Source organism: Megalobrama amblycephala, linkage group LG14, assembly GCF_018812025.1.
Source record: "Megalobrama amblycephala isolate DHTTF-2021 linkage group LG14, ASM1881202v1, whole genome shotgun sequence".
NCBI lineage: Eukaryota > Metazoa > Chordata > Actinopteri > Cypriniformes > Xenocyprididae > Megalobrama > Megalobrama amblycephala.
The window spans coordinates 5,488,530-5,508,015 of record NC_063057.1 but is presented as its reverse complement, the minus strand read 5'-3'; the positions used below and the strand labels follow the sequence as shown (position 1 = coordinate 5,508,015).

Here is a 19,486-nt window from a genome sequence, read left to right as displayed (position 1 = left end):
ATTGCATTTTTTTAAATGAGTTTTATTTAAAAATATTATAAAATAGTAAAATATTGTTTCTTTCATCCATGTCCAAAACAGAAGAGAAATGTTGTCAAACAAGCATGACAGCTTGAATTCCTGTGAGGTAATCCAGGTTTTCAGGATAGAACTATGTCAGGTATTAAAAAAAAAAAAAAAAAACCCCAAAACGAAACAAAAAAGAAAAAGAAAAAAGGAAATGCCAGCTATGCAAGCACTATTTAAAATAAGCAGGCTATTTAAAAAATTAAAAAATCTGTTGGGTTTTTAATCTTTGATTTATGCTATTGTACTGATTTTAAAATAAAATAAAATAAAATAAATATATGAACCTCAAATACCTAATAAAGATTGGACTGGATTGGAAACGTACGTCCAAAACTCTAGAGGGCGCCAACAGCTACTCGACCCTTTAACGCGGAAGTTATTATGTTGTGTAAACACACATGTGGATAGCAGTGAATTTGTACATGTGAGGAGTAAACCATGGCTCAAACACAGAACGATATCAAGAAAACCGTTTCTAAAGACTTGTTGACCTGTGGCAACGGAAAAGGTGAGGCATTCTTGGAAAAGGAAAGAAATAATTTCATGTTTTAACCTGTTCACAGGGAGAATCTCCTCTATTTATCAGATAAATCCAGAAACTCTGATCAGATGTGATTCGATTTGCATATTTGTGATTAAACATTTATTAAGTGTTTGCTATAAATAATGGGCGATTCATCTATTTTGACTCAACTATTTGACATCTTGAAGAATTAAACTTTTTCACACGGTTTAATTAAACATTTATCACATGTCCTGGAATAAAGCTCTAATCATGGTCTTGATAAACACTCGAGAGGATTTTTGTACAGTATGTGGTTTTTAATATTAAGTGTGGTGATAATGGTACTTCTTTCTTTTTGTAGAAAACTAGTTTATTTTAAAAAAATAAACATTGTTTCCAAATGAATTTGAGATGAGAAATATAATATGAAACCTACTGTCAAATCTTAATTTAAACCTCTTGAAATTAAGCTGCATTTAATATATATATATGCCAACTTTGTTGTCTCCAGGAATCCATGACAAACTTCTGTTGAGCTCTAAAAGTGCTTCGCTCCAGACAGAAAGGGTCTCGAGAAGTAGTGGTATGTTCATGTCATCAGTTGTATTTGCAGATTATATATTACGATTGTTATTCTATTAAGTATATATTTTGTGTTTCTGTGCACTAGTCTTGGACAGATTGCAGAGTTTCCTTCCCCAGATGGCCCAGGCCAACGAGTCCCTTAGACAGCAGATGGACGAGGCTCCCACTGGTTCATTTGACATTGAGTGTGTGGAGAACGCAGAGAAAGTCATTGAGATGGTGCGTCTGGCCTCACTACCAGCTGTAGTTCATCATAATCTAAATCTAAACATGCATAAATATAACAACGTTTCATTTCTTCCGTAATAATCGGATGCGTTTGCCCTGCAGGATGTGGCTCTGGTTGAGCTGGAGGAATCGGACAGCAGTGAAGAGGATGAGTCGTCATCATCATCATCATCATCATCATCATCATCTGAGGAAGACAGCTCAGAGGAAGAGGTGCAAACTGTCACTGCAAAGACGCTCAAACTTCCAGGTGATAGAAAGAGAAAGGCTAACATACAGGTGCTGGAGAAAGAGGGCGAGTGAGAGAACACATACTGTCCACTGTAACTCTGGGAAACTCACGCCAGGCCATTCCTGTGCCTATGGATGAAATACATGACTGTTCCAAGTCCGTTTTTGTTTGGAATGAGCACAGACCAGTGATTTGATGTCTTGTCGAGCTGGCGGACTCATACGAGGAACATTTCATGCAACTTTAGAGATGTTTTCATCTCAGTTGAATATACTTGAAAAATGTTTTCTGCATTATATATACAAAGTAAAAGTTAAAGGATTAGTTCATTTCAGAATTCAAATTTCCTGACAATTTACTCCCCCCATGTCATCCAAGATGTTCATGTCTTTCTTTCTTCAGTTGAAAAGAAATTAAGGTTTTTGAAGAGAACATTCCAGGATTTTTCTCCATATATTGGACTTCAATGGCCTCCAAACGGTTGAAGGTCAAAGGTCAAAATGTCAGTTTCAGTGCAGCTTCAAAACATTCTACACGATCCCAGACGAGGAATAAGGGTCTTATCTAGCGAAACAATCGCTCATTTTCTAAAAAAATAAAAATGTATATACATTTTAGTACTTTAGTTATTTTTTAGTACTTCCGCCTACAACACACGTGACCTTTCCAATGTGATTACGTAATGCGTGGCGCATTGCAGAGCAGTGCAAGATGAGCATTTGTGGTTAAAAAGTATATACTTTTCTTTTTTTTAATAAAAATGACCGATCGTTTAGCTAGATAAGACCCTTATTCCTCGTCTGGGATCATGTAGAACTCTTTAAAGCTGCAGTGAAAGTGACATTTGAACCTTCAACCCATTGGTAACTGTTGATGTCCACTATTTGGAGAATAATCCTGGAATGTTTTCCTCAAAAAAAACATAATTTCTTTTTGACGGAAGAAGGAAAGACATGAACATCTTGGATGACATGGGGGTGAGTAAATTATCAGGAAATTTTAAATTCTGAAGTGAACTAATCCTTTAAGTTTCATTAAAAATAATCTTGAAACCGCAAAGGTTTTGCAATTTGCGTTCTTTATTGTAAAAATGGTTTCCTGACGCTCCTTAAATTTTGTTTGTAGTTGAAATACTGTTTTTTGTTTGGCAAGATGTGACTGACAGCTTATACAGAATCTGAAATACTCCTATTAACACCTGCACAAGATAACATCTCATCTTTTGTCAAATGCATGTCATTGCGTGAAGTGTTCACGCATAAGAAAAGCATCATGATCACTTGGCAACAGATATTGTCAGAAATAATTCACATTGTACTGAATTAAGTTACTATTACATATTTTCCTATCAATCATGTCTCATATTTTTGTACAAAATAAATAAATTCCTTGCAAAGAGAACAGCGTGTTTATGTTATTCCCTTTCAACATTTCTAATCATCTTGTATCTGTCTGGAATGCATAATTAAATATATAAAATAAGACAAGTTGTCGTATCCTCTAATAAAATATATACAGTTATGCTAATAAAAATGAGTGATGTGAAATTCTATGCATATTAAAACCCTTGAGATGTACAAATATGGTAAATATGATACAGATATCATAAAGTGGCAGTGATGCAACATGGCTTTTAAATATAAGACTATATAAAATGAAAGACGTGTTTGTGTTTGCAACTGGCTAAATAACAACTTGTTTTTTTAAAGTTTGGGGTCAGTAAGATTTTTTTATATAAATTAATACTTTTATTCAGCAAGGATGCATTAAATTGATGTAAAGTGAGAGTAAGTTTATTTCAAATAAATTCTGTTCTGTTGAACTTTCTATTCATTACAGAATCCTGAAAAAAATTATATCACTGTTTCCATAAAACTATTAAGCAGCACAAGCGTTTTCAACATTGATAATAAAAATAAGAAATGTTTCTTGAGCAGCAAATCAGCATAGTAGAATGATTTCTGAAGGATCATGTGACACTGAAGACTGGAGAAATGATGCTGAAAACCATCACAGGAATAAATTACATTTCAAAATATATTAAAATAAAAAAAGCTGTTTTTGTAAAATTGTAATAATATTTCACAATATTACTGTTTATAGTGTATTTTTGATCAAATAAATGCAGCCCTGGTGAGCAGAAGAGACTTCTTTCAAAAACAAGATCTAACCAACCCCAAACATTTGAATGGTAGTGTAAATTAGCAATTTTATCCTAACCAGTTGTGATATGATAAGTGACAGGATATTTTGTGGTTACTTGGTTTCTATTTCTGTGGAAACAAGGGATTCACGTTCGGAGTGGTTAGGAAACGCTCAAGAGCATTAACTTAAAAGAAATGAGCTTAATTTGATCATTCACTTGAGCTCAGTCAATACTTCAGTGTCTACTAGTTAAAAATAATACTTGATCTGATTTGTGGCCGATCCAGTGTCCTTGGGTCCATTTGGAGGTCTTCTGGCATTTTTTCCCCATTTTTGAAAAACACTGTCCGCCAGTGTAGACTGGCAAGCCAGCATTTGTCCCGTTTCAAACATTTCCAGAAAAAAAGGGTGATATAAAATGTAGGCACATTAGTGTAGTCATGGCAGGAAATGCTCTGGATTTCCTATCAAACTTCTTCAAGCCACAGTTCGGCCATGCAGTCACGGGCCATGCAGTCTTTCCCACCCCAGATTTCCTTCAATACTCCACCGTCACAGCTTTAGTCCGCAGGTACTCGTGCAGGGCTTCCTCACCTGGATGCACATATACATGTTCCTCATGTTCATGAATTGATATACACTGTGTGCAGAATTATTAGGCAAGCTGATTTTCTGATCATATTTTTTTTCCAAGCACATTTTACCAATTCCAATCCACATCAATCTTAATAACTACTATTAATATTGTTTTTAATCATTTATAAGTGATATATAATTGTTCATGAAGGCTGGAAATGAAAAATGCCTTATATTCAGAATTATTAGGCAGGTTTGCTTTTACAGGCAAAATGAGCCAAAAAAAGAGATTTAACTCAGACTGAAAAGTCAAAAATTATTAAATACTCACGAGAAGGACGCAAAACTAATGCAATACTAGAATTTGCAAAGTTAAAGCATGACCAAGGGAAAGCAAAATGCTCATGGGGTCAGCGGGGTCATACAAAATCAGGTGGAAAAGAAAAGACACATGTTAACTGCAAAAGATTGAAGAATTAAGGTGAAGAATTAAGTGTGAAACCATCAGGAACCCTTTAGTCTCCAGCGCCACCATTTTCCAGAACTGCAACCTACCTGGAGTCTCCAGAAGTGCAAGGTGTCAAGATCTCAGAGACTTAGGTTAGCTAAAGAATCCTAAAAAATGACCCGCTCTTAATAATAATCACAAGCTGAAATGTTGTGAAATACATGAAGACTGGGTTTTTATAGGCTTTATAGACAGACAGCTTGAGAGTGACTCCTGAAGGACCAGCACCACATCCTCTTGTACCACTGTTTGAAGAATTTATCTTCCAGAATCTGGCAGTAAGGTGTGGGAGTTTACTTTTAGTCCCTCTCTTATCCTGAAATGTCCGTCTTGCAGAGATGGACTAAAAATGATCTTCCAAAACTTACTGCCAGATTCTGGAAGATAAATTCTTCAAACAGTGGTAAAAGAGGATGTGGTGCTGGTCCTTCAGGAGTCACTCTCAATCTGTCTGTCTATAAGGCCTATAAAAACCCAGTCTTCATGTATTTTATAACACTTCAGCTTGTGATTCTTATCAAGTGCAGGTCATTTTTTAGGATTCTTTAGCTAACCTAAGTCTCTGAGATCCTGAGACCTTGCACTTCTGGAGACTCCAGGTAGGTTGCAGTTCTGGAAAATGGTGGCGCTGGAGTCTAAAAGGTTCCTGATGGTTTCACACTTAACTCTTCACCTTAATTCTTAACTCTTTTGCAGTTAACATGTGTCTTTTCTTTTCCACCTGTTTTTGTATGACCCCGCTGACCTAATGAGCATTTTGCTGTCCATTGGTCATGCTTTAACTTTGCAATTTCTAGTATTGCATTAATATTGCGTCCTTCTCGTGAGTATTTAATAATTTTTGACTTTTCAGTCTGAGTTAAATCTCTTTTTTGGCTCATTTTGCCTGTAAAAGCAAACCTGCCTATTAATTCTGCACACCTGAATATAAGGCATTTTTCATTTCCAGCCTTCATGAACAATTATATATCACTTATAAATGATTAAAAACATTATTAATAGTAGTTATTAAGATTGATGTGGATTGAAATTGGTAAAATGTGTTTGGAAAAAAAATATGATCAGAAAGTTAGCTTGCCTAATAATTCTGCACACAGTGTAGACAGTAATAATACAGTGCATTTTGTTCACTCTTACCAAGGTCTTTCCCAAACCCGGACTGTTTGAAGCCTCCAAAGGGAGCCGCCACATCTGTCTTGTTGTAGGTGTTGACGAACACGGTTCCCGCCTCCAGTCTCTCGCTCACGTACATGGCCTTGTTGATGTCACGGGTGAAGACTCCAGAGGCCAGGCCAAATTCAGTGTCATTTGCTCTATTCAGAACGCCATCTACATCACTGATGGAGTAAAACAATGGCATTAGCAGGGATAAGCTCTTCTTTGGTGACAAGATCTGGCACAGTATAATATATGTGACAAAAGAATGACACTTGTTGCTCAGATGTTGTCATAACGAGCTCCTGCCTTGGATTTAATTCATGCTGCAGGTCAGAAAGCCACAAAAAGCCATACTATAGGCAGAAAAAGGCAACTTACCCATCTTTGAATTTGGATACCACCATAACGGGGCCAAATGACTCTTCTTTGGCGATGAACATGTGGTCCTCTACGTCTGTGAAGACTGTGGGCTCCATAAAAAAACCTGTAAGCATAAATAGATATATATTAGAACTGGAATAATCAGTGTTGTTATTAACAAAACTAAAACTATTAAAAACATTTTTTAGTAACTGAAATTAAGCTGAAATAAAATAAAATATATAAACAAATAAAAATGACAAAAGCACAACAAAATTATTAAAACAAACTAAAATTATAATGAAAAACTTTAAAAATCTTAAAAAATATTTATATATATATATATATATATATATATATATATATATATATATATATATATATATACATATATATATATATATACATATATATATATATATACATATATATATATATATATACATATATATATATATATATACATATATATATATATATACATATATATATATATACATATATATATATACATATATATATATATATATATATATATATATATATATATATATATATATATATATATATATATATATATATATATATATATATATATATATATATATATATATATATATATATATATATTTCCTCACTGTATATATACAGTGAGGAAAATAAGTATTTGAACACCCTGCTATTTTGCAAGTTCTACCACTTAGAAATCATGGAGGGGTCTGAAATTGTCATCGTAGGTGCATGTCCACTGTGAGAGACATAATCTAAAAAAAAAAATCCAGAAATCACAATGTATGATTTTTTAACTATTTATTTGTATGATACAGCTGCAAATAAGTATTTGAACACCTGTCTATCAGCTAGAATTCTGACCCTCAAAGACCTGTTAGTCTGCCTTTAAAATGTCCACCTCCACTCCATTTATTATCCTAAATTAGATGCACCTGTTTGAGGTCATTAGCTGCATAAAGACACCTGTCCACCCCATACAATCAGTAAGAATCCAACTACTAACATGGCCAAGACCAAAGAGCTGTCCAAAGACACTAGAGACAAAATTGTACACCTCCACAAGGCTGGAAAGGGCTACGGGGAAATTGCCAAGCAGCTTGGTGAAAAAAGGTCCACTGTTGGAGCAATCATTAGAAAATGGAAGAAGCTAAACATGACTGTCTCTCTCCCTCGGACTGGGGCTCCACGTAAGATCTCACCTCGTGGGGTCTCAATGATCCTAAGAAAGGTGAGAAATCAGCCCAGAACTACACGGGAGGAGCTGGTCAATGACCTGAAAAGAGCTGGGACCACCGTTTCCAAGGTTACTGTTGGTAATACACTAAGACGTCATGGTTTGAAATCATGCATGGCACGGAAGGTTCCCCTGCTTAAACCAGCACATGTCCAGGCCCGTCTTAAGTTTGCCAATGACCATTTGGATGATCCAGAGGAGTCATGGGAGAAAGTCATGTGGTCAGATGAGACCAAAATAGAACTTTTTGGTCATAATTCCACTAAACGTGTTTGGAGGAAGAAGAATGATGAGTACCATCCCAAGAACACCATCCCTACTGTGAAGCATGGGGGTGGTAGCATCATGCTTTGGGGGTGTTTTTCTGCACATGGGACAGGGCGACTGCACTGTATTAAGGAGAGGATGACCGGGGCCATGTATTGCGAGATTTTGGGGAACAACCTCCTTCCCTCAGTTAGAGCATTGAAGATGGGTCGAGGCTGGGTCTTCCAACATGACAATGACCCGAAGTACACAGCCAGGATAACCAAGGAGTGGCTCTGTAAGAAGCATATCAAGGTTCTGGCGTGGCCTAGCCAGTCTCCAGACCTAAACCCAATAGAGAATCTTTGGAGGGAGCTCAAACTCCGTGTTTCTCAGCGACAAGCCAGAAATCTGACTGATCTAGAGAAGATCTGTGTGGAGGAGTGGGCCAAAATCCCTCCTGCAGTGTGTGCAAACCTGGTGAAAAACTACAGGAAACGTTTGACCTCTGTAATTGCAAACAAAGGCTACTGTACCAAATATTAACATTGATTTTCTCAGGTGTTCAAATACTTATTTGCAGCTGTATCATACAAATAAATAGTTAAAAAAATCATACATTGTGATTTCTGGATTTTTTTTTTAGATTATGTCTCTCACAGTGGACATGCACCTACGATGACAATTTCAGACCCCTCCATGATTTCTAAGTGGGAGAACTTGCAAAATAGCAGGGTGTTCAAATACTTATTTTCCTCACTGTATATATATATATATATATAAATTAAAAAATATTTTTTTGATTTTATATAAATTATATATTTTAATTTATATCTATATCTATATATCTATATATATATATATATATATATATATATATTTTTTTTTATTATATATATATATATATATATATATATATATATATATATATATATATATATATATATATATATATATATATATATATATTAAAAACACTAATAAAAATGACAAAAGCACAACAAAATTACTAAAACTTTACCTAAAATTATAATGAAAAACTCAAACTTAAAAGCTTCAAAAAAATGAAATAAATAAGTTGAAGTACTAAAATTACTAAAACTAAAAATGAAATAAAAATAATGAAAGCTATATAGAAATATAAAAATATGAGAAATAGAAGAAACAGATAACAAAATTACTAAAATTTACACTAAAATGACAATAAAAAAACTTTTAAAAATAAAAACTTAAAAAAAAAAAAAAAAAAAGATAGATCTTTTTATAAAAGCTAATTCAAAATGTTAATCAATAATGTAATAACTATATAAATTAAACTAAAAAAGCATTGGAAATAATGCTTATATGCTTATACATGACCAAAATGGCCAAAATTATGTTCTAAAAATATTTACAGAACATTTATGCTCACAAACCCTTTCAAAGCATGGGTGTCTGGTTATATTGGAGGTCTCACCTGGTCTGTCCACCTGTCTCCCACCGTAGACGAGCGTGGCTCCCTCCTTCACGCCGATCTCGCAGTACTCAACCAGCTTGTCCAGGTGGGCCTTGTGGTTCTGAGGACCATGATCTGTGGAGCGGTCCAAAGGATCGCCAATCTTCATCTTCTTGATTTCCTCAACCTGAGCACACAAAAACACATCAGTACATCCTCATCTAGAAGCAGCTCGCATGATTTAAGATGCAGTCTTTGCATGAGGGAACACGTACCACTCTCCTGATGTACTCGTCATGGATGGACTCTTCAACAAACAGCCGGCCCGCAGCGATACAGTTCTCTCCTTTGTTGAAGTAAACAGAACTCATGCCCTGCAACGTACACGCAAACATGCAGTAAGTTCAAGAGGAAGATCTGGCATTTGTATACGTGTCAAAATCTGCTAAGGGGTAATAATGGAGCAACTGTTTTAAAAAGTGATTTTTCACTATTATTTACAAAAGGATCTGCATTTTCATGGGTTTAAATAAAATATTTTGAACAAGCATGTGGCAAGCATGTGGCGGTTCGACTCAAATGCATTAGTAAACTCTGCACCCTCTGACTAAGAATCAGAACTGGCGAATTTGTGTCGCGAGATCCATGCAAACCCAGGGCGCGTGACTCTAAGCGATATGGGTCCGTAATGAACGAATAATGGAAAGTATGGTAGGGTGACCATATGCGCCATTTTCCCAGGACGCGTCCTGTCCAGGATTTCTAAGTTGCATAAAATGTCCCAGTTTTGGTTTTGTTTTCATATTTGCGGAAGGTAACGACCGAAAAATAATTTGACCAATAGCATGCATTATACATAATCAAGCTTGCAAGAAGGCTGGATCTACAGAGAACGGTCAAAGCATTGCAAATACGACAACATTTTAATGCATTGCATGAAGAATGTCAATAAGAACAGTGGCTTGCACAGACCTCCGTGTAGAAATCGCGTTCCTAAATCGCGTTCCGGGGGCACATCGATATGACCACTTTCACAATTAAAGAGGCAAGGGCTCAAGCCATTTTAGGCAATTTAGAAATCCTGGACAGGACGCGTCCTGGGAGAATGGCGCATATGGTCACCCTAAAGTATGGGATACCCAGAATAATCAAATATCTAAATTAATACATAACCAATGATACATTTCTAATTGTAAACACAACCTAAGAGTAATAATCATTTGAATTTGGAGTCAGATTAAACGAGTGAAGTTAAGTGAACTTCACAGGGGCGCTGAAAAGACATACACGCATTAAACCTTCGCCCAGGGCGTCGGATTCTGTTTTTGGGCTGGTTTCTTACAGTCAACATGTGTTGTATGTTATATTTTGACTGACATTTTTTATGTACGAATTACACATTCTGAATCTGATATAAGTGATCTTGAGGGGTCCCTGTAGTCGTCCAATTTGACTCACATATGTTGAATATACTGTATATTATAAACTTGATAGGTCATTTACATGATTTGTTACATTTAATTACCCCTTAGCAGATTTGACTTATATTGACATCTTCCTTCACTAGCTGTCTTCTCTCACCATTCTCACTGCTTTGTCCATATCGCAGTCGCTGAAGATGATGAGGGGAGATTTACCACCCAGCTCCAGAGACACTTTCTTCAAATTACTGACCGCACAGCTGCAACAGGAACGACATTATCATCTTTCAGAGCACTGTATTAAAAGTTTTAATGATTCACTGTCATTGTACATGACATATTTGAGCAAAAGTAACAGAGTTAATAGATTACAGTGTTGATTTTAGTGAAATTACATGAATTGGACTCACCTTTTCATGATCTGTTTGCCAATGGGAGTAGAGCCTGTGAAACCTAGCTTACGGATATCAGGATGATCGGACATCCTCTGCCCGACCAGACCACCTGAGAGAAAGAGATGACAGAAATGTCAGTCATCAAGAGAAGAATGTTATATCAGTGACATCAGAAGCTGATTAACACAGAAAATACTTTTGAAAAACAAAAATCTTCACAGCTCAAATAACACATTTTTGAATGTAATAAAAGTGCGTTAACAAACACAAAAGATGCACATTTCTGGTGGTCAGCAACAGGCCACAGAAGATGCCGTTCACAGAGGTTAACTTGCACTGAACCTGGAATATTCCTTTAATGTATTCACCTGATCCTGGAACAATGTTGATGACTCCTTTCGGAATGCCAGCTTTGACTGTCAATTCAGCAAACTTTAGTGCAGTTAGTGGGGTTACCTGGAAAAATCAAAAGTTATATTCAAAAGTTATATACAAAAGTTATAGTTTATATTCAGTAATTTGTGTTTTTCAGAACATAAATAAATTATATCTTGTATGGCGATATCGCAAGACAGCTTTTCACTCGACGAGAAATTTCGTCACATTTTAATATCGCAAGATCTCGTGGCACTAGATCTCGTCACACCCCTAATATGTATAATCTGAACTATTAATATATTTGGATATAAGTGTTTGCATGTTTTACCTGAGCAGGTTTTAAGACGAGTGTGTTTCCCGCTGCTAGACAGGCTGCACTCTTCCACGCCAACATCATAAGCGGGTAGTTCCAAGGAATCACTATGGCACACACACTGAGACACAAAAAACAACATGCTACATATTTATGATAAACAAATTTGCATAAACACACCCACATTAACACTCACTCACCCCAGAGGCTCTTTCTTTGTAAAGGTGAGGTTGCGATTAGGTCTGGCCTGATTGATGGGTATCGTTGAGCCCTGTGAGGAACAGGATATGATGCGTCAAAGACAGAAAATTATAAAATGTACATGCTGAAGGTCTGCACAGTGAACACACACACCTGGATCTTGTCACACCAGCCAGCAAAGTATCTGAAGGTCTGAATGGACATGCCGACGTGTGTTTTCAAGGCCAGCGTATAAACGGCGCCAGAGTCAATCGCCTCAATAGTGGCCAACTCCTCCTGGTGTTCCTCCATCAGGTCAGCTAAACTGCAAACAAAAGAAGTCAAAAAGAAGTCATAATGTATGAAAACTGCCCAACAGGAAGTTCTCAGTTCTTGGTCAAATAATTGTAGTAGTTGTAATAGCACCAAGTTACTATTTGCTTAACAAATGTGTCAAATATTGGCCAAATGGTTCAATAAAGTAAACACAAACTCCCTCCATCTTACCGGTAGAGTAGCCGGCCACGGTCACGAGGGTTCATTTTACCCCAGGGTCCATTATAAAAGGCCTCTTTGGCTGCACTAACCGCTCTGTCCACATCTGCTACTGATGCATATGACACCTTGCAGATCACCTGAAAAATCACAACGCAAACGTTAGATATGCTAGGTATGTGTTTGTGTGTGTTTGAGATGGCTGAACTTACCGAGCCATCTGTGGGGTTCACCGTGTTGTAAGTCTTTCCATCTTCTGCATCTTCGAACTTGCCATTGATGAAACACTGATAGGGCATTTTTACAGTCATGTTATTGACATCTTTTGTCGCATAATCGATGACCAGCTCCTCCTCCTGGTCTTCTCCACGCAGTCGTCGGACGAACATCTGGATGAAGCTCTGGAAGGTGGTGGCCATGTAGACGTCCTCATTCTGAAGCTGAACTCCTCCACATTTCTGCTTCACCTCCTCCACCAATCTAAACCAAACAATAACAATAACACATAATCCACTTATAATATTCATCAAGGTCTCCTTTTTCAAAAATAGTTTTCGCCTCCTTATAATTAAACAATCTGTTTTTGCTACATTTATGACTTTACTATGTAAATGACCTCTGTTATGATTGGCTAACCTCTTTGCATGTGAAATGACCTCAAGATATTTCTGCAAAGTTGCTGAGTACTGAATGAACTAGTGTTGTCAAAAGTACCAACTTCGTAACCAAGTCGGTACTGAAATTTTAAAAATGTCAAACGCTCCCGTGTGTATCCGTTTAAGCGCTCGGCGACGAGCGTCATTGATGTCTATCTACAACGTGTTATTGAAGCATTGATCATTGTAGCCAATCACAGACATCTCTGTTGAGTGCGTGAACACAATGGCCAATCAAAGGCCAATCAGATTGTTTACAAATCCGCTCAAAGCGTCACATTTTTCAAATTTCAGTACCGACTTGGTATCGCGGTCGGTACTTTTGACACTAGAATGAGCATTGATATGTAAATGTGGTTAATTATGTTAATGTGATAATGGTTATGATGTCAATATAAATTTTTTACAAAAAATTGGTAACTGAAATAAAGGTAATTGAAATAAATAATTAAAAAAAATTGTATGGCAACTAAGAAAATTAAGTTTAAGAACTAAAATTACACTATATATATATAATTGTTATTTGAAAATATTAATAATTAATATAATTGTATATACATTAATAAGATAAATAAATGAAGGTCAGACCCACCTGACCACATCCATCGAAGCAGCTCCAGACTTAAAGAAATCGGTTGTTTCGTCAATAGCTGGAACATTACTCAGGATACCTTTCCATATTGCCTAGTCAAGTATGAAACAAAAGACAAATGGCATCATTGCTCAAATATATTTCTAAAATGCATTTTTGAGGCACACACACACACCCTGATCTCCTCTGCCATTTTCTTCTCATCGTCTGTGAGATCCAAACTGGTGGTCTCCTCTGATGAGAAGTATTTGGATGCAGGAATCATCTTTCCATCCTCAAACTGCAGGTTCTTCACCTGGAGCTGCACAATGATATTATATTAAAGCAATTAATACTCTTTACTAGGAATGTGTAGCTTAATGCATTAAAAGCTTAGAAGCCAAGTAAATAAAAGACTAGAAGCTAACCGCTTTTCCATCAGACCCGAACAGGACAAGCCCAGATTTGGCAATGAGTCCAGGCTGAGACGCCCCCTCCACCTCTATTGGCTGACCTGCAGGCACCGACCCGCTCAGCATGGATGAGCTGTACAGCGTTACCGGCTACAGAACAAAACACACACACACACACACACACACACACACATTACTATGCAGTAAAAACATCACCAACTTAGCAATCAGAATCAGTCTTAAGTTTGCCTATGAGTGAGACTTCAGATTCATTTAATTCATTATTCAAAGTACAGTATACCGTAAAACAATTTGCATGTTTTATTTAATTCAACTGTTCAGGCAATGTTAATGGTATGACCCATTTCAGGGGAGCCAAAATTACAATTTAAAATCAGTAAGAGCTAGAAAAGGATCATATTTACAGGTAAAGCTTCATATGAAACGCACCTTTCCATCAATGACAACCCAGGCACCCGGAACTTTATCATGACCACGGATCCAGTTATGGATGGCCTCTGCCGGCTGAGCCATATTCACCTGGAGAAAGAGAGCCAGAGAATGACGGATAAATTGACGTTCACTTACATTAGAGCCTAAAAACCACAGCTTAATTACATTTTTTCCTGATTTACATAACTGTTTTTGTGTCTCACCTTAGCATTGGATTTCTTTTGGATTCCTTCATAGCTGGCTCCTTCTTCAGACTGAGGGATCTTGGGAGCTTTGCCATCTGCAATGAGCTGTACAGCTTCTACCTGTTGGAACACAATTTAAGTAAACTCAGATTTAAAATCTAATGTTTAGTTTGCATAAAAACGTCATAATGTTTTTTTCATAGTTACCATAGCCTTGATGCCCTCTGGAAACAGGAAGCGGTTATAAAGTGTGTCCACTGTATCATTGGGCTCTACTGGACACTCCTTCTGCAGGAGGATGGGGCCAGTGTCCAAACCATCATCAGCCCAGAATACACTAAATCCTGCTTTCTTATCACCCTCGATTAATGTCCTGCATACACATATTTAACCTTTAAATGCATGAATGTTTTGACAATCATTATTACATATTCGGATCTTCTTTATATCTAACACAGATGGATCTCTAACTGCCGCAATATTATAAAATTCTTCTGATATTTTAATAACAATTACAAAAGAACGTCCAGATGCATTCTTAAATTTGTAACCTCTTCCTGAATCTCTCCATCAGCGTCCGACTCCAGTTTGAACAATGTAAGGTTGAACACCGTTACTGACAATCCTCATTTTAGCTGCGTGAGATTCTCCAGTTTTGTTGTTGTTGAGCAACCGAAGCGTGAGCCGTTAAAACTCCGCCCTCTTCTGGAAAAGGGGCTGGGAGCAGCAGCTCATTTGCATTACGCAGCGTTTTTGCTCACACTCAAATAGGGGTAAATTTGACAAGCTATAATATATTATCTGTGGGGTATATTGAGCTGAAACTTCACAGACACATTCTGGGGACACCAGAGACTTATATTACATCTTGTAAAAGGGGCATTATAGGACCCCTTGAAAAATGAATGAGGGGGAGGGTAGTGAATGATGTATTAATTTAAGGGTTAAATCCATTTAATTTAAACACACTCAACCACTAGTGTCCATAAAAGGATCTCAGAATTAAACTTTAGTAACATCTCACCAGTTGATGGCAGAGGCTCCTCTGTGTCTGGGCAGGATGGAGGGGTGGTAAATGATGGATCCGTGTTTGGGGAAATCAATCACATTCATAGGAATGAACTGGGAGCAGAAGGGCATGACGTTCAGCTCAGCGCCCACCGCTTTGTACGCCTCCACCACCTCCGGGATGGGCTTGCCCTTCACCCGCCACCGTGGGAACTTAAACACCGGCGTCCCGTCCTTCTCCGCCACCACCGCTGAAGGTCAGAGAGAGATTGGTCCTGAGAAGTTATATAAGCTATCTGAAATAAAACCAGGTTGCACCTGGCATATTCAGACTTTAGTGAACTTCAATGAACAACGAACTAGAGTAACATTTATCTAATCAATGTCATGCATACTTAAGTAACTGACCTTGTCCTTTATATCTGAATCTATAAATGTATCAGTCATAAACTGTAACAACTACAAAAGTCTAAGTTATAGTGACCACCTGAATTATAGGCACTTTTCACCACCTGAATATGGTTATTAAAATAGTAATCAGCAATCTCGAGAATGATCAGTACTCTTGAGAATGATTGTCTCTGCTCTTTGTTTTCATAGGCTCTGTTTACACCTGGTATTAAGATGCGTTTTGGTCGATCGGATCACAAGTAGACACATTCCCGTTTACACCTGGTGTTTTAATCTGTCTCTCTTGTCCATTTTAAACCACTTCTGTCCTGATTTCTTTGAAGGGGGAGTCTATTGGCAGGTAAATATATGGGTTTTTCAGATCTTTCAATCAAATGGACAAAATAAGCTTGGACAATTTACATATGAACATGCACAGAGACGATGGAAAAACATACGGCGAACAGCTTTCATTTCTGCTCTGACAGCTGCAAGACTAGCCGAACGTTGTGAGTGCATGTTAGAAATCAGCAATGGTGAGAGAACATTGTGCTTGGTACATTTTTCATCTTCAAACCAAATTTGGGTCGTCAGTCGACAAAGCTTAAATCCTGTCTGGCTAGCGCGCTTCCCATGATGTTTATGCGTTAGGTCAGTAGACAGAGAGTAGGAGTCTTTAGTGGCTGTTCGAACACATTCGACCACATGAGAATTTCCACTATGAAAGCAATCCAGTATAATGTGTTTTCAACTACCTCCAGAAATGGTCAAAAGTGGACAAGCTCAAAACGTTTTACACCCCGTATTTAACGTCGTCCACTTGTGATCAGATCCACCAAAATGCATCTTAATATCAGGTGTAAACAGGGCTGTAGATCACAAATACTCCGATCACTGGAGGACTTTTCACCTCACATGGCTTCACACCACTATTCACCAAAACAATGAGATCATTATGCGGGATGTACTTCTCTTTCTCTGACCGACACTGAAATGCCCCTGCGCCTCATGCAAACATAAACACTCACACACGGTTGAGTTGTGAGCAAAATGCGCTGCTCAGGAATTCAGTGTTGTGACTGAAGTAGGACACTGGTGTTCAACCTCACTTCCTGTTAGAGTTCATTACAACAATGATTATCCACAAACCTGACACATTTGATTAGAGCGATTCGAGGTGTGGGGCAGGGGTTCCTCATTTCCCTGTTTCCCCATTTTTCACTTCCACTTCTGTGGCACTTAAAGTTGCACAACATTTCCATGCATGTGGCTGCAAATGTGGCTTCCCAGCCCCCATGACACACCACAGTAACAAAAACCGTTCAGAGCTCCCCCACCCATCTGACACTCACCCAGGGGGTCCGCCTTGCCGTCCTTATCAGGAACTGTGAATACGCCCACCACTTTATGGCCCTGCTTGCGAAGGTTTGTGTACACTTCCTGTCCAAACAAGCTCTGGCCAATCAGGGCCAACTTCAGCTTATTTTGGTAGTAAGCCTGTGTGAAGGAGTATTAAAATGTTATAACATTTCAGATCAAGCACACCAGACTAAACTATATGTTTTAAAGTAATGTCACTGACATCAAAATATGAAACATAATCAATCTCTTTGTTCTCTAAAACTAACCACTTCTCTGATCTCATATTAGTAGTTCATTCACTGTCTGACAAATGGCAATGTCCGAGATGATAAAAAGGAGGACAAATGGTTTAATAAAAAAACATTATTATTATTTTATTACTAAAAAATGAGCACATAATTGATCCAAATATCTTGCTGAAAGTCTATTTTATTTACTTATATTCCATTCCATTCTATATTATTATTATTATTTGTATTTTTTTATTATTTTACACTTTTTAATTCACACTTTTTGCTTTGTGTGTACATATTGATGCATTAGCAATGTATGCAAAAACTAAATATGTCAATAAAGTCATTTCAACTGTGCTGCACAACGGGGCTAAAAAATAAGATCTACTGGAAACAGCTCAAGCATTGCTTACATAGCAAACTAGTATTGACGTTTATTATTGCTTGTCATGGCAAGAACATGCAAAATGTTAATCTCTCAGTGCACATGTGGTTTAAAGTTTGTGTTCTAGTAATAGTGACATTAGTAATATGATCTGCCCTCATATTCTCGCCCCCTGCTGATGCAACTCACCACGGATCTGTCCACTAGAAGTAATCCGACCAAGCAACGTGGCAAAGACGGGATCCCAAACCGGTTTAACCCTATATCTTATTAACATGCACATAGTATGCATATATATATGTATATATAAATATATATATATATCAATGTGCAAGTGTGCAACCTACAACATTGCATTAAAACACCGGGTTATATCAGCTGACAGCATGCTTACAATAACAGTACATGGGTAACCCCAGTTATTTAAGAAGTCACCAACATATATAAACTTGTTTAAAGGTGTATGCATGTGTCTGCCATCAATACAGCACATTTCCACGTATGCATTCATTCATTCATTCATTCACTACAATGCAGAAGATGCGGTTACTCACAGAGCTCGAGGAGAATTTCCTCATGATCGTGTTCGCCGTCCACAACATTGTAAAAATGCTATAAACACTAAAAGAAAGATCACGTTTAAAATCCCGGGTGGTGGGCTGGGAACATGCGATACTGTAAACTCACACCTGCGGTTCGCTGACTGACTGTATGTGGTCAGTGTGGCAGCGGAACCAGACTGAACCGACGCGCACTGACCCCCAAGCGAGTTCAGTGCGTGCGCGCTCCCGTTCCATACGTCACGGCGGTTATTTATTTAGACAGATGCGCGTAACCGTCTGAGCGTACTTCTTATTACAATCAAAACCCTCTCTTTACAAGAATAGTTTCTTGTACCAGACAAAATTTAATACACACCATTTTTTTTTTATTTTGTGTTTGGTCTTTACCTCAAGGCAGAGCTGTAAATGCCCTGTGTTGATGGCGAATATCGCTCCTTTTATAGCAAAAATAAACTGCTGTAGAAAAAGTTAGGTGCCATACAAAATGTACCGAGTAATCGCATTACACATCACAAATGTATTACAGTAAAGAGTACCAAAAACTATAGATATAGAAAGACATTTCACTCCTATTAGTTATGAATGGGAAAAACTGCAACGCGCAATATGGCGGAATACGTCAGAAGTAAAAGAGCCAATCGCTGATTGAAAAAGTCAGTGCGTCATCACTGCAGCTGCCGTTAAAAGCTCCGGTTCCCATAGAAACCCGAGACTTGCGCTTTGGACTGCACATGAGCACTGGCTCGTCTAGCCTGAAGAATACTCTTTTTAATGCTATTTGAGCATAAGAAA

The 19,486-nt window shown here is 37.4% G+C and overlaps 2 protein-coding genes across 3 annotated transcripts; one reads left to right on the top strand and one right to left on the bottom strand.

The window, feature by feature from the left end:
• The first annotated feature begins 421 nt into the window (after window positions 1–421).
• Window positions 422–1,871, top strand: nopchap1 (NOP protein chaperone 1). Its single transcript, XM_048155667.1, has 4 exons — window positions 422–577; window positions 1,086–1,157; window positions 1,245–1,378; window positions 1,490–1,871. Exons 1-4 carry the CDS (start codon window positions 508–510, stop codon window positions 1,688–1,690), a joined length of 477 nt encoding a protein of 158 aa, XP_048011624.1. The 5' UTR covers window positions 422–507; the 3' UTR covers window positions 1,691–1,871.
• Window positions 1,872–3,695: 1,824 nt separating this feature from the next.
• On the bottom strand, window positions 3,696–18,925 carry aldh1l2 (aldehyde dehydrogenase 1 family, member L2). Of its 2 annotated transcripts, XM_048156200.1 has the most exons (22): window positions 18,686–18,925; window positions 17,504–17,648; window positions 15,778–16,012; window positions 14,961–15,126; window positions 14,772–14,873; window positions 14,566–14,655; window positions 14,131–14,265; window positions 13,899–14,024; window positions 13,724–13,815; window positions 12,688–12,955; window positions 12,488–12,615; window positions 12,155–12,305; window positions 12,001–12,071; window positions 11,816–11,921; window positions 11,478–11,565; window positions 11,125–11,218; window positions 10,875–10,974; window positions 9,569–9,667; window positions 9,315–9,480; window positions 6,385–6,490; window positions 5,986–6,185; window positions 3,696–4,358 (listed from the first exon to the last, which is right to left on the bottom strand). In XM_048156200.1, exons 1-22 carry the CDS (start codon window positions 18,731–18,733, stop codon window positions 4,303–4,305), a joined length of 2,772 nt encoding a protein of 923 aa, XP_048012157.1. In that variant the 5' UTR covers window positions 18,734–18,925; the 3' UTR covers window positions 3,696–4,302. The 2 variants fall into 2 exon arrangements, with proteins under 2 accessions (XP_048012157.1, XP_048012158.1); XM_048156201.1 differs by lacking the exon at window positions 18,686–18,925 and having other exon boundaries at window positions 15,778–16,057; window positions 17,504–17,629.
• Window positions 18,926–19,486: the final 561 nt, after the last annotated feature.